The sequence below is a fragment of the Mchenga conophoros genome, linkage group LG4, assembly GCF_057382185.1.
Source record: "Mchenga conophoros isolate Kocher_MC1m ecotype Shallow Benthic linkage group LG4, M_conophoros_male_GT1.1, whole genome shotgun sequence".
NCBI lineage: Eukaryota > Metazoa > Chordata > Actinopteri > Cichliformes > Cichlidae > Mchenga > Mchenga conophoros.
The window spans coordinates 22,050,556-22,065,831 of record NC_140529.1 but is presented as its reverse complement, the minus strand read 5'-3'; the positions used below and the strand labels follow the sequence as shown (position 1 = coordinate 22,065,831).

Genomic DNA, 15,276 nt, shown 5'->3' with positions numbered 1-15,276 from the left:
TGTGGTCAGACTGTGAGCCCCTCTCAAGTGACTGAACTCCTCTTCCTATTTGTAAGGGAGAGGCCAACCACCTTTCACAAAAAGCTTATTTCTGCAGTCTCGTTCTTTCGGTCACTACTCAAAGCTCGTGACCATAGGTTGAGAGTAGGGATGTAGACAACTAGTAAATTGACAGTTTTGCTTATACCCTCAGCTCTTACAATCTCACATGTTATACTGATCCTGACTCTGGACAGAGGAGACTCTTCATTGACAGTAGTTACCACGCTGACACCTGACACATCGTCAATCCTGAGATACTACTTCATTGAAAACAATGGGCGAGGGCAGCTCAGCTCATAGTATCAACTTATTTTACTTCCTTACTTACAGCTCAATAAACAAGGTCTGCAGCTAGATACATCCAAGGTGTTAGCTCCATGTATAGTTATTCAATGTTTTATTTTGAAAAGCCTCAAAAGGATATGGTGCGACACGATGGTTTTACCATCGTTGTTGCACAAACCGATGCATAAAACAGTCTCATCCATCCAGAGTGTTTTTTAAAATATAAGAAAAATAGACAACTCCAAGAAGAAATTAAGAAAGCCACTACACAAGGTGACTTCTTTACATTTTTATTTTTTACTTGTAGGCCAGAAACTGCTAGAGAACATTTATCAGGGTTACTCTATATTATGTTAGGAGGAACTGAAAAGTACAAGCGTTCAGTGTCTCAATAAGCAAAGTTGTTTTGTAGAACATATCCAAATATTATACAAATTTCTGGGCATGATTTTCAGAGCCTTTCCCCTGTCCTACCAGGCATAGTGCATGTTTAAAGGTGTTATGATCCAAACGAGTGTCTGGTGTTTTTCAGCTTGGTTCCTGTTTTGCTGTGTCCATCCGTGAAGGTTCCACACCTGCATCTTCCACCTGTAACCCATCAGCGCCAATCAGCAGGATGACATTTAAGACCAACTCATCCCTCCATTCATCACCAGTTCATCAGCTACCTCACGGTGGTAACTAGGTCTTCATGTCTCTTGTTATTCATCTGCTGATCATTCCATGTACACCAGTAGTCCTGCTGTGATAATACAGAGCCCTGTGTAAAATATACAGGGAGTGCAGAATTATTAGGCAAGTTGTATTTTTGAGGAATAATGTTATTATTGAACAACAACCATGTTCTCAATGAACCCAAAAAACTCATTAATATCAAAGCTGAATGTTTTTGAAAGTAGTTTTTAGTTTGTTTTTAGTTTTAGCTATTTTAGGGGGATATCTGTGTGTGCAGGTGACTATTACTGTGCATAATTATTAGGCAACTTAACAAAAAACAAATATATACCCATTTCAATTATTTATTTTTACCAGTGAAACCAATATAACATCTCCACATTCACAAATATACATTTCTGACATTCAAAAACAAAACAAAAACAAATCAGCGACCAATATAGCCACCTTTCTTTGCAAGGACACTCAAAAGCCTGCCATCCATGGATTCTGTCAGTGTTTTGATCTGTTCACCATCAACATTGCGTGCAGCAGCAACCACAGCCTCCCAGACACTGTTCAGAGAGGTGTACTGTTTTCCCTCCTTGTAAATCTCACATTTGATGATGGACCACAGGTTCTCAATGGGGTTCAGATCAGGTGAACAAGGTGGCCATGTCATTAGTTTTTCTTCTTTTATACCCTTTCTTGCCAGCCACGCTGTGGAGTACTTGGACGCGTGTGATGGAGCATTGTCCTGCATGAAAATCATGTTTTTCTTGAAGGATGCAGACTTCTTCCTGTACCACTGCTTGAAGAAGGTGTCTTCCAGAAACTGGCAGTAGGACTGGGAGTTGAGCTTGACTCCATCCTCAACCCGAAAAGGCCCCACAAGCTCATCTTTGATGATACCAGCCCAAACCAGTACTCCACCTCCACCTTGCTGGCGTCTGAGTCGGACTGGAGCTCTCTGCCCTTTACCAATCCAGCCACGGGCCCATCCATCTGGCCCATCAAGACTCACTCTCATTTCATCAGTCCATAAAACCTTAGAAAAACCAGTCTTGAGATATTTCTTGGCCCAGTCTTGACGTTTCAGCTTGTGTGTCTTGTTCAGTGGTGGTCGTCTTTCAGCCTTTCTTACCTTGGCCATGTCTCTGAGTATTGCACACCTTGTGCTTTTGGGCACTCCAGTGATGTTGCAGCTCTGAAATATGGCCAAACTGGTGGCAAGTGGCATCTTGGCAGCTGCACGCTTGACTTTTCTCAGTTCATGGGCAGTTATTTTGCGCCTTGGTTTTTCCACACGCTTCTTGCGACCCTGTTGACTATTTTGAATGAAACGCTTGATTTTTTGATGATCACGCTTCAGAAGCTTTGCAATTTTGAGACTGCTGCATTCCTCTGCAAGATATCTCACTGTTTTTGACTTTTCTGAGCCTGCCAAGTCCTTCTTTTGACCCATTTTGCCAAAGGAAAGGACGTTGCCTAATAATTATGCACACCTGATATAGGGTGTTGATGTCATTAGACCACACCCCTTCTCATTACAGAGATGCACATCACCTAATATGCTTAATTGGTATAGGCTTTCGAGCCTATACAGCTTGGAGTAAGACAACATGCATGAAGAGGATGATGTGGACAAAATACTCATTTGCCTAATAATTCTGCACTCCCTGTACACTTTCACCTCCAACTAACCATCCTCTGTGATTGATTTGAGGAGATGTATGTTATTACTGGGAGATATCTCAAAATACTCCTTAACTGCAGTTAGTTTTTGGTGGCTCCATAATGTTCTTACCATCTTGTTGCAAACTTGTAATGATCATCATCAGAAACAGCTCAGATCCTGATCAAACAAAAAACTAATTTGCGTGTCTTTTTCAACGGCTCACAAAAAGTCATTTCAGAAAAACAGGGCTTTGTTTACTAGCCTCTCAGCCCAAGAAAAATGGACATAAGACTGCTGGATTATTGTACACCTTTTATATATGTGTAATAAAATTCTATGATATTGACATAACACAGTTATCAATGTGGGACTGTTTTGGCTTCTGACTGATAGCTACTGTGTTTCAGCTACTGTTTTGCCTACACTACAGCCTTATTTTTAGAATTGTTCCCAGATGTGTTATTTAAGTACTTTCATGTTCATAAATGTAGTCAGTCACTATTAAGACATGAATTTCTTGCATTTGTACAAACAATTATGTAACACTCAGCAGCCATGCCTGATCTTCATCCCTGCATCATATTCAGCAGGGAGCTCTACTTTCTCTCTGAGGCTGAAGAATAGTGTGGTACCTTGTTTTCTCTTCCTTAGCTGTTAATCTGCTGTAATTCTAATTTCTTACAGTTCTGTTACAATATTGGTTCCTGTTTCTGCCTTATTTTTGTGTACATTTTCTCTTTTTCAATCCATATTGCTTTGACGCTTTGATGGCTTTCTACCTGCATGTTTCTCTTGTATAACCTTCCTATATAATTTGTGCTTGATTCAATTTTTTAGAGCAACAAACATGTCGTGTTGTGTTCTGTGCTGGACTTTTTTGTTGAAGGAGTTCTAAAATCCTTTACATTAATTTAATGGACAGCTCTTGTGCTGCTGACTAATGCTTATTTTTAATCAGGTGCAACAGCTTGTTAAGGCCTACAATACCCTTGGGTTGTAGTGATGGGTTTCTGTCTAAATGTAGATGACTGGACAAAGGATCTGTCCTCCAAACTCTTCTATACTGGTGATCACCTGGAAAATTGTTAAAACAAACACGGTGGATCAGCTGGTGTAGGTAAATGCAGTTAATTCAACCATGCTGACATGATTTATAGAAGGCTGAATTACTCCACTGCAGTCTCTGACCCTAAAGTCGGGCAGACACGCCCATATTCAAATTTTGGACATAAACTGTCACGGCTCACGGGGCAAGCTGTGTGGAGGGTGAGAATTAGGACCCAAGATGCAGGCACTGGCTGACATGCAAGTGAACTTTAATGAAGGCGAGTGACATACAAACAAAAGGTGGAGATGGTACGAACAAAACTAGCACACCTAAACTGGGAAATACCAGAGGTGTGGACTCGAGTCACATGACTTGGACTCGAGTCAGACTCGAGTCATTAATTTTATGACTTTAGACTTGACTTGAAAAAATGTTCTAAGACTTGTGACTTGACTTGGACTTTTACACCAATGACTTGGGACTTGAATTGGACTTGAACCGGTTTACTTGAAAAGACTTGATATTTTACCCCAAATATAAAATTTAACATGCATATTATATGGAGATTAAAAATGTGACGTCATTCACGGGTAGAACCGCAAAGGATTCTGGGAACTCGTGGCAAGCGGTACTAGCGCACGCAGGCTTTCAATTAAAATCAGTCACACAGCGATAAAAAGAAACACAAAAATGTCAAGAAGCTGTTGTATTATTAACTGCAATAGCCGGTCGCATGACAGCCACGGGAAGCCGACGGGTAAAGAGATCGGTTGTTATCGGATTATGTCGTTGAAGAGAAATTGTTCGAGCCATGTTTCCGAAGTAACAAAGACGCGACGGATGGCCTGGATTGCAGCCATTCAAAGATCAAATATAACGTCCTAGAACACTCCAGCTCACAGGTTAGTCTGCTCCAAGCATTTACACGAAGGTCAGTCTGCTGTTGTAGTTAATGCGTCATTTTTCTTAACATAATTGGTGATATAGGTTACAAGCAAGTCTGGCGCTGAACAGAAATTGTCGCGCTATGCTCCTGTGTTTATTGTGCATAAATAGTGAATTGTCCTGACACAATATTGCGTTTCGCTTCTGTTATTATGGTACATTGACAAGAACATATACTTTTATTCACAGGATAAAAAAGGGTTTTTTGTATCACTAATTGCCCAGTACGATTACAGCATACAATATTATTGTCACTGCTACATTTCTGTGATGCTACCAGAAATTATTTCCACTACTAATTAATTACCCTTGAGCTCAAAGGTCCTATTAATAAACGGTTAACGAATGTGTATTTATGAAGACGATTTGTGAGACTGGTAAACTTATGATACGTACGATGGTCTTTCGTTCTACACGGTGCATTTCAAGGTCCTGCACCCATCCGTCGGTAAACTGTACCTGGGCTTGTTGCAGTGACCTGAAGTTACTAAACTTCATGAGTGTATGCACTCACTCCAAGAACCGTATAATTATAAATATGCATATAAATATGCTACGATGAGATAGCTGACTTCATCTAACTAGCAAATGTTGTCCAGGCTACGTTGGTGATACAGTTTTTTTTAATGTGTATGATATTTTTGTCATGCGATTTTAAAGCTGGTCCTACAACCGCATCCAAGAATAACATGCAGCTTATCTCAGAACTGTCGGTGAAAATTATTCTTGGAGCTAAGTTTAATTGAGCTGCATTTTAAAGAGGTGCAATTTCACAATTTGTGTATATTTTCTAAGTTCACTATTTTGTATGTGTTGAGAAAAACACAGATTTTAAAATTACATGGTCTAATATTTACATTTAGCATATAACTGCAACATTATTTTTTCGTTTGTTTTTTTTAAAGACTCGAAAGGACTTGAAATTCAAAGTTTCAGACTTGTGACTTGACTCGGACTTTTACACCAGTGACTTGAGACTCGACTCTGACTTGCCTGACATTACTTGAGACTTGACTTGAGACTTGAGGATAAAGACTTGAGACTTACTTGAGACTTGCAAAACAATGACTTGGTCCCACCTCTGGGAAATACTAAGAACCAAAGTAACAAACCTGAAGGAGACAAAGAGCAGAGCAACACGGGGCATGATAAGCAGGGAGAAACGTACGGAGGAAATGCAGGGAGACAACACAGACGAACCAGCAACAAGCAGAAGAACACACAGAGCTCATATACACAAAGGAGCAGCTGGGATTAATTGGACATAAGGAGACAAGGGGAAGCAAAACTAGACACACTAATGTAGGACATGACGCTGTCAAAATAAAACAGGAAATGACATCAACACAGAGACACAATACTAACACAGTACAGAGGGAACACAGAAACCAAAACCTCAGAATTAAATTGAAACAAAAGATAATAACAATCAAAACAAAACCACTGAGTCCATAGACTCAGGACCATGACATAAACCTGCTAGTAAAAAGATCAATAATCTGCTTTTATGTGACAGCTAAACTAGAAACACTTAAATCCATGAGGGTGTTGCTTTGTAATTGTCTTATCTAAATAGCTGGATAATCAACATTCCTCTTCACGACTAGCAGAGCTTGTTGTTTTGGTTTCATTTACCAAGAAAAGCAAAACATAAAGGGAGTTAGAACTGTCTTCACACAAATGGCAGCAGCAGACTTACACAGGTAAGTTCTCTCATTTCCTGGTGGATTAATTTTTACTTATTTTCACTCACATTACTTTACCCTATATTATTCTGTATTTAAGATTCAATGAGGTGGGTTTAACATGGAGTGGATTACATTGCACTTAGTAAACACAAACAAATAAACTCTGGGTTGACAGAAGTGTAATGGATAAGTTGGGGAAATACAAGGATGTTCGCTAATGGCTGTAAAATATGCTTCACTTCTTTGTTAAAGAATTAGTTTGCTTTGTTTGATTAATCCTCTGTAAACTGAGTGTTGAGCGATCCTTCCCTGTTATTTATCTGAAGCTGACAGGAGACTTCAGCCAACAAGTTACAGATACAAGTTATTAGTGTGATTTTCTCTCTTTATGTCACAAAGTTAAAGCTCTTTGATATTAAATATTTAAAAACTAACTTTTGATTTCAATTGAAGAAAGCAAAATTTTAATTAAATATTTTTTTTTTAAATGCAATTCCAACCCATGATGGATGGTATTAACCAGAGAGGAGACAAACAAGTAAAACCTGTTTCAGAGTTTGTGTGGCTGAATGACTATCAAATTATAAACTGGGAATACATTTAATAAAGCTGTCTTAATCATTAACATCTCTTAATCACTTTATGCAGTCATTACATAATTATTTGATGCTTCACTGGTAAAAAAACATGTAACAAATGTCAGAATATAAAGTATGAACAATAAAAACAGTGACTTCTTAAATCTCTCCAGGATGAAGATGTTTGGAAGAATGATGAGCTGCTGTGTGGCTCTCCTCCTGACCTTCAGCTCTGTGTCAGCTGTAGGACGAGCGCTCAACTCAATCAATGATCTGAGGTCAGTAGGCTTTGGCCAGTCTGTGCCTGAGCAGAGCCTCCGGTTGCTCCACTGGTTTGCCAATGAAATTGACATTGACATAAACGGTGACATAAGTCTGACCTTTGACCCAACTGGTTATGATTATGGCTCACATCGATATCGCAACGATGAACAGCTGTTAGACCCACTGCCGAGGGGATATCAATACTACAGTCTTGGTAATATCCATCGACAAGGATCGCTGCAGCTTCCACATCATGTCACTCATCTCCAATCAGAGCACGAGGACGGTAACAGGGCTCGGATCGTAATCAGAGTCAGGGAGCAGAATGTAGGACGGCGAACTTCACAGATAATAGACCGAGTCTATATCACACAGCATTATGAGACATCTGAACATCGAGGGACAGATTATGATCCACAACATACATATCAGGTCACTAATAACCTCTTAAGAGCTATCAGAAAGTTTTCCATTAACAATGATAACATCAATTTACTGATGTCTCTCAGAGACCACTTTAGAAGCAGCGCTAATGATTCCCAGTTATCAGAGATGAGAAACACGTGGGGACAACTTGCTTGTCTTGGACTGTTGTTGTTTATTGTGATCCCAGAAAAATATTCCTCTCATGAACACAACAACAGACGTCAGCCAGCACCAAGAAGCAACACACAAAGTGATGCTGTGGTCAATATCACAGAGAGCAACCAAAACAATACTAATTTGAATTTCACACCTCAGGACAACAACACCTGTGTTCGTTCTGTCATCTGTGTTGTCATAATTTTTGTTATTTTTCTCATTGTTGGTCTTCTATACTGGGCATCTAAACATTAATTTAACTACAATCAGTGTCAACACACAGATTAAATTGAACTTTTCTATTACAGTGTACTGCCACTGACTGCAAACCCTTGAGCAAACAGTATTTCACCATTAATCTTTTTGTTGGGCCAATTTTGTTTAATCTGCCTATGCTTCCTTTAATAGAGGGTGGCTTATCATGACTATGATGATACACTGATTTAAAGCTGTAACTGAGTCAGCTAATTTATGGATTTATTTCTTGTTTGACTCTTGCCATGCTCTTTTTGAAGTAGAGCTTGTCACCTGGTGGTGCCTTAATGTGAAACAAAGACGGTGATATGACGATTAGTTGCTCTGTTGCCCACTGCTCAAACAAATTGCCTCAGATTTTTTCCAGATTTGTCTTTTTCTATTTTCATAATCATGTAATTTTTTAATTTACACCACATCATATTTCACAACTTTACTGTAAAAGGGTTTATTCATCATATAGTAAACAGTTAGTTTGATCTCACATTGTGTGTGATTAAAAAGAAAAACAAATTACAACCAGAAGACTAGAACTGCTGCATAAAATTGATAATAATTATTCCCCCAAATGTTTGAGATGTAAGGTGACAGATGGTGATCTCCTGCACATGCTGTGGAATTGCCCAGTGATAGAAGAGTTCTGGAGACGGGCCATTGAAATAATCTCAAGGGTAATGGGGATCCAAATCGAACTGGACCCAAAACTATGGATTCTAGGTGACACAGGTTCTATTAATGTGAATTATCATAAGAAATATTTTATTTTACTTGCGAGTACTGCAGTGAAAAAATGTATTCTGTTACATTGGAAATCTGAAAATTCTCCAACACTGAGACACTGGATTAATGAGCTAGCGTCCTACTGCACACCTGAGAAGATATCGTATAGTGTAAAAGGGAAATATGGAACCTTTGAAAAAATTTGGGGCCCCTTCCTGGCAGTACTACCGTCTTTGAACCTAATAGATCATAGAGATGACGCAAATCCCCCTGGGTCTGCCTTGATTTGATCCCCGGTTAGGTCCTCCTGATTCGATTTCCTGAATGCTGCAGTTTTATCGTGGGGGATGTTGATTCCTGTGCATGATAGTTTCTATAGATAGGTGTAAATATGGGCTGTCTGGATACACGAATGTGATGAGGTTGAAAGCCATACAGGGGTAATGGGGTGGGGGGATGGTGGGAGGGGTTCACATGATGTGTTTTCTGTTTTGCTCACTTTTTTTCTTCTTTGTTTTTTTTTTGTTTGTTTGCTTTTAAAAAAATCTGTAATTATCAGTGTTGTTTTGCTGTTATTATTATTTTTTATTTTTTATTATTATTATTATTATTATTATTATGCTTGTATTTTCTGTGTTTGGTTTTCGGATGTCTGAGGTTATCCTTGAAAGGCATAGATACAAGTTGTGAGTTTTCTGTTTGTTTTTTTGCTTTGTTTGTTTGTTTATTTGTTTTTGTTTGTTTTCCAATTTAAAATGAAAATAAAGCTTGGGGATAAAAAGAAGACTAGAATTGCTGGCATATTATTATGACTCCATGTCCTGAGAATCAGGCAGCTACAACACTTTGGTACAACCAGCTGAATGACAGTTATTCCATTGTACACTTTGTCTCGATGTGTTTAACTTCACCTGCTGTGCTATATTTGTAAACCTTCAAAATCTACCTGTAGAAACAGTTGAAATTATTTTCACATAAATACAAACTTCAAACAGTGGACCATGAAGGGCTCAGAGTCTTCAGGGTTTCACTCCTGCACAGGTGTTAAATTTATTTTTAGGATGCAAGACTAGAGTAAAAACTGTCAGTGACCAACACATCTTTAACAGGAGCTGAAGAAGTCGTCAGAATATTATATTGAAATGGTGTTTCCTTGCTTGGACTGAAAACCTGAAAGACTTAGATGCCAGTGCCAGATTATACAATTAAAACTGCATTCATCAAAACATCAGATAAGACCAAACAACAAGACACTGTGTGATGTAAATGAAAAGTTTAGGAAGTACACAGACAGACAGGAGGGGAGGAGAGAACACGGAGAGAAACCACAGACATAACGGGCTGGGGAAAACATGGAATAAAACACAAGGAGGAGAAATGAGGCATGGGAACTCAGATACGTGGAGGGGGACACGGGGTAAAGACATGAGGGGAATTCTAATAAACTGAACAACCTAGGTGTAGAATGACCACTCGGTAGCTTTCTTATGATGCTGCTTTATTGAACGTGTATCCAGCATGGGTTATAACAGCACAACAACAGGTGTGGCAGCTAAGAGAAGAACTGCACATAGACAGCCCTGCCGCAAAGCATGTCATGGTGGCGTAAAGCCGCAACGCCCACCCGCTCGACACAGGCAACCCAGTATATGACACTAGGAACCATAGAATAAATAGAGAACAAATCGACCCAGGACCATGACACCTCGTGTTAGTGTAGGTTTAGTTCAGTGTCTAGTCTGTGTCTGCCATGTTTCCTGTGTTACTTTGAACGTCTGTGTCTCATGTCAGTGTGTCTAGTTTTGCTTCCCTTTTCTCGTTAAGTCTGATTTCTCGTTAAGCTGTGTATCTATCCTGTCTCCCTTTCCCTGATTACGCCAGTGCGTATTTAATCCTGTGTTTTCCATACCCTGTGCTGTAGCATACTTCTTCGTGCTGTGTTTCGTCCTCCCGTGGTCCTGAGGCTTAGTCTAGCTCTCAGTCTGTTTTGTTTCTCTCTCTCGTCTCATAGTTTCTGGTTGTCGTGTTGAGATTTTGGGTTGTTTTTTGAAGTTTGCTTTTGATGAAAAGTTTTTCCAGCAATAAAGCTGCCGTTTTTTGTTCATCCCTCTGTGTTCTGCAAGTCCTGCATTTGGGTCTAAGCTCCTGCCTGCCACACAGCACGCATCATGACATTAATAACAAATAAACAGAATTTAATTTCTCAGGGCAAAAGGTGAATTTCTATAGCAGATAATTAAATAACAGATAAGCTGCAAATCTTATTAAAACATGTTTAAAAGGCAGAAATTCATGTCCTCCCTTCACATAGCCGAACCCATCCAGCGGGCTGTAGTGGAGTCCTCGCTGGGCTTTATGTTTGACACTTCTGATCTACAGTGACTGAAAAACTTTACAGTTGGAGATGTTTCATGAGAAATGTTCTATAGCTTAGAGTTAGATGAGGTTTAATCCTGTAACATTTGACAGTTTCAGTTGCTGTGCTTTGTGATACCCTGTCTCTGGACCCTTTGGAGATTTTTTTCTTAGAAGGTAATCAAACAGCAAATAAAATGGTAAATGGCCTGTATTTGTATAGCGCTTTACTAGTCCCTAAGGACCCCAAAGCGCTTTACACATCCAATCATTCACCCATTCACACACACATTCACACACTGGTGATAGCAAGCTACATTGTAGCCACAGCCACCCTGGGGCGCACTGACAGAGGCGAGGCTGCCGGACACTGGCGCCACCGGGCCCTCTGAATACCTGGAAAAAACTTATCCTCCCTTATGGTGTCACGCTACAGTATTAAAGATGGGTTAATATAACAAAAGAGAGAACCTTTTTAGTCCTTAATAAAGTTCTATGGTATCTCTCACTGCTAAAGTATTGACTTCTGACTCATTGGTCTAATGTAGACATTCATTTAAATACATCTATGCAAACATTTGCATTGTTTTCATTTTGGATTATGCATTTCTTAAAACAAACAAATGGAGTCAGTGGACCAGCATTTGCAGGTGAATCCAGTTTAATCAACCCTGCTGGCACGATTTCAACAAGGTAGAATTACTGGTCGAGCTGGCTGATCCCTGAGAGTGTTCCTCACAGCTGTCCAAGAACTTTCAAAACACTGTAAAAAACGCGCATGCGCAGTGCCTTTGTTTTCATACGCACATGGCGGAAAAAGCATTTCGGCGACAGAAAATGAGAAGGGCTGACCCAGAATTGGTTTGTAAAAATGCTGCAACTTCAGTGGTGTGGAACTGGTTTGGCTTTCGTCCGTCAGATACACGACGAAGCACTATTTTTGGTAGAGCATGCTAGCGGGCCGCCGTTATTACCGTGTTGTTTGGAAAATACGGCACACTTAAAATCAATCCTTTGATTTTTCTGAAAATCGACAGTGCCCCTTATAATCCCGTGTGCCTTATGTATGAATTCTGGTTGTGTTTACTGACCTCGAAAGGATTTTATGTGTTAGACGGCGCTCGAAAATCTGTCAAATGTTTCAGTATGACTTTGCTAAGCTTTGAAGCCGCACCCCTTGATGGATTGTCGGAGCATTACGGCTACCGTAGGCAGGAGCCTCGCGGAGTGATACGTACTGTGCTTCAACATAATATTACCGTATTGTTTGTGTATAACCTCTTTTTAAGTTTTGTGGATATTATACATGGTTATGCTGATGATATGTCGGCCAATTTCCACTGGAAATGCCTTTTGGTTAAACTGTCAGCAAAGAATTTGCATTTGCACTGTTAAATTTTTATATAACTTGAATGCACATAAAAGAAAAACAGCTGCTTGTTTAAGTGAAAATACATTGATGGGTTTTTTTTTCCACTAATAAAGTTGTGGAGTTGTAAAGTATTTTGTCTAGTGTCAATGGTATCGTCAGTTATATCGTTATCACAAATTTTCAAATGTATATCGTGATAAATATTTTTGGTCATAACGCCCTGCTGTACTTTAAACAATGAAAACCTGAATTACCAAACAAATCATACGAGGAAACACTGCCATTAAAAATCGATATTGAACTCTTCGATACAGTGCTTTCGGTTCGGTACTCATATGTATCGAACAATACAAAATTTTTTATTTATTTTATCAACTTTTCTTCTGACGATGCTGTCTGTGTCCCAAAACGTCGGCTGCATCCTCCGGAGGCCACATTTGAAAGCCGATTACGTCACAGCCAGGCGACGAAGGCTGTCCCAATTCGTAGACTCCTTCAAATGCGGCCGACAAATGCGTCCTTCATTTCCCTGAATTTGAAGGATGGGTCGGGTGTGTCCTTCGTGGCCCTCCATATCCAGAAATCATAGCGCGGCCCAGCCAAATTTCAGCTGCCAACAATGGCGGCCGCTACTAGGTTTTAAAATTAGTCTTATTAATCTTTCTGGGTCACAAAATAAACTTTTAACATATTTTCAGGCGAGAAAGTAGCTGTGTAAATTACAAATATCTGCTTGGTTTATCAAGACATCGTATATTTGCAAAAGTGTGCCAACGTTTTCGGAGACGTCTGTTACCCACCAGCTCGATAGCAAGCCGGGGGGTTCAATGGACACTCCAGCCGGCGAGAGCAGCGGACTCCCGGCTTCGTCGTTTTCAGACCCCCGCTCTTTCGCTACTCAGGTTAAACATGATATATAAGTCACTCGGATAACATAAAAATGTAATTGTTTGCCTTTTTTCGGTGTTTTATTTGTTCCGGAGTAAATCGGTTTGGCTGAGATCAAAGTTATTAGATTATTAGATTTAAAAAATTTATTAATCCATCGGGTGGGTTCCTCCAGGATTTTCACACAGCTGAATAAACGTCAAACAAAAAACTGATTAAACAGAAGTGTGAGACGGTCGAGAATTTACGCCAGTGTCCTGTTATATTTTAGATAGCAAGGAGCAGACGGCTGACTTTATTAAACTCCACCGACACAGCGGTGACGCAAATCTGAAGGCTTGACCGTCCTATTTCACAGCCTCGCACTTCCGGCCTTCTCGGTCTACGAAGGACCCGGCCCACGTAGACCACGAAGGACCAAATTTAACTTTTTGTTAACTTTTGCCTGTTGTTCCTCATTAAGATGGCTGATGTCGACAGGAGGCTGCCATAGAGGTAAGTCGGTGTGAGTAGATGTTGAGTTGGCACTATTGGCTGTCACTGTGGGCTTAGATTCTCCTAGTGAGTCCATTGTAATCACCTTCTCAACACAATGAATACTGCCAAGGGCTGTTTTCCTTGGTAGTGTGATGTTATGTTTTGTGTTGTTGCCCACAGGTATCTCTACAAAGGGCCTCTTGGTGTTTTGCACTTCAAGCAGTCCTTCACAGACATCTAGCTCAGCAATCTGTGTGCTGTTATCATCGGGCTCAAAGAGGAAAACAGATTCAGACAGGTTTATGGCAGTTGAGACTGGAAACTTAACCCAAATCACCTGGCCCGCTGTAATGAGGGTGTCATTCCTTGCCATACCGCAGACGTCCACATTGTGCAGGAGCTTCATCAGCCTTGATGAGGTTTACCAGGAGCTCTGCCTTTTCTGCTGGTACTGACATGGCATTGCAAAGCAGGGTGACGAGAGTTGTCATGAACCGTCCTGGTTGTTCCTGCACCAGCTCCTCCAGCACATTGAAACCCAGCAGCAGCCTCTCCAAAACAAAAAATGCTTACAAGAAAAGGCACAGTTATTGACATATTAGGTTCTTCATTCCCTCTCAAATTAACCGTGATTGGCACCCAGCCATCAAATGGGAGAGTGTCACCATTCACAGCATGGACCTTTAACGCTTCTTCATTATCAATGATTTTATCAAGTGACCTTACAGGTGTATCTGCTAGGTATTTATTTTTCCACTCTCTGTCAATCATGCTCACTTGAGCTCCCGTGTCTAACAAAGCACTAACTGCTAAACCATTTAGATGGTACTGGGTGAGAGCTTTTCTTCCAATTAGTTTGGCTAATTTTTCACTTTTACTGTAGGGTGAAACCACAAGAAGTATAGCAGATTTATTTTCTTGGTTATTCTGTCTCTGGGTTGGCATTACATTATCTTTGGTCTCAGCGTCACATTTTGCCAAACTTACAGCAACAGTCTCACTGGTACTACATATGTCAGATTGGGACGGAGCGTGGGACACGGTCACTGTTTGTCCCGTGACAGGGACCGGCTCCCGTTTCCCTGACGTATTGTTTTCTTCATGCAGCCAACTGCGCGGTGGCCTTCCTCACCACAGTGAAAACAGTGAGGACAGTCGGGACGATCTTGTTCTATGCACTTTTCACAGCCATATTTTCTTTCTCTGTGGTGATTGGTTTTGGTTTTCCTGTACTGGCTGCTTTGTTCGGCTGTTGTTTGCAGTGACTGTGTCATTTGTTCAACAATGCTTGCAAGTTTTTCAACTTTCTCTGACAGCTGCTGGATCATATCCACCTTAGGTCTTTTTCCTGCATTTTCCTCTTTCAATACAGGACACTGCGTGCCGTTAATCTCAACTTATGTACTGTGCACATTGATATTTTTCTGACGGGTGACTGATCCCAG

General features: G+C 40.3%; 1 protein-coding gene across 1 annotated transcript; it reads left to right on the top strand.

The window, feature by feature from the left end:
- Positions 1–5,877: 5,877 nt before the first annotated feature.
- On the top strand, positions 5,878–9,973 carry LOC146576021 (uncharacterized). Its single transcript, XM_085271001.1, has 2 exons — positions 5,878–6,355; positions 7,092–9,973. The coding sequence occupies exons 1-2, from the start codon at positions 6,333–6,335 to the stop codon at positions 8,017–8,019; spliced, it is 951 nt and encodes a 316-aa protein (XP_085127127.1). The 5' UTR covers positions 5,878–6,332; the 3' UTR covers positions 8,020–9,973.
- Positions 9,974–15,276: the final 5,303 nt, after the last annotated feature.

Coding starts and splice junctions, on each gene's coding strand:
- LOC146576021 (XM_085271001.1), top strand. CDS start 6,333: ATGGCAGCAGCAGACTTACACAG. Junction 6,356..7,091: donor GCAGCAGCAGACTTACACAG/GTAAGTTCTCTC, acceptor AAATCTCTCCAG/GATGAAGATGTTTGGAAGAA.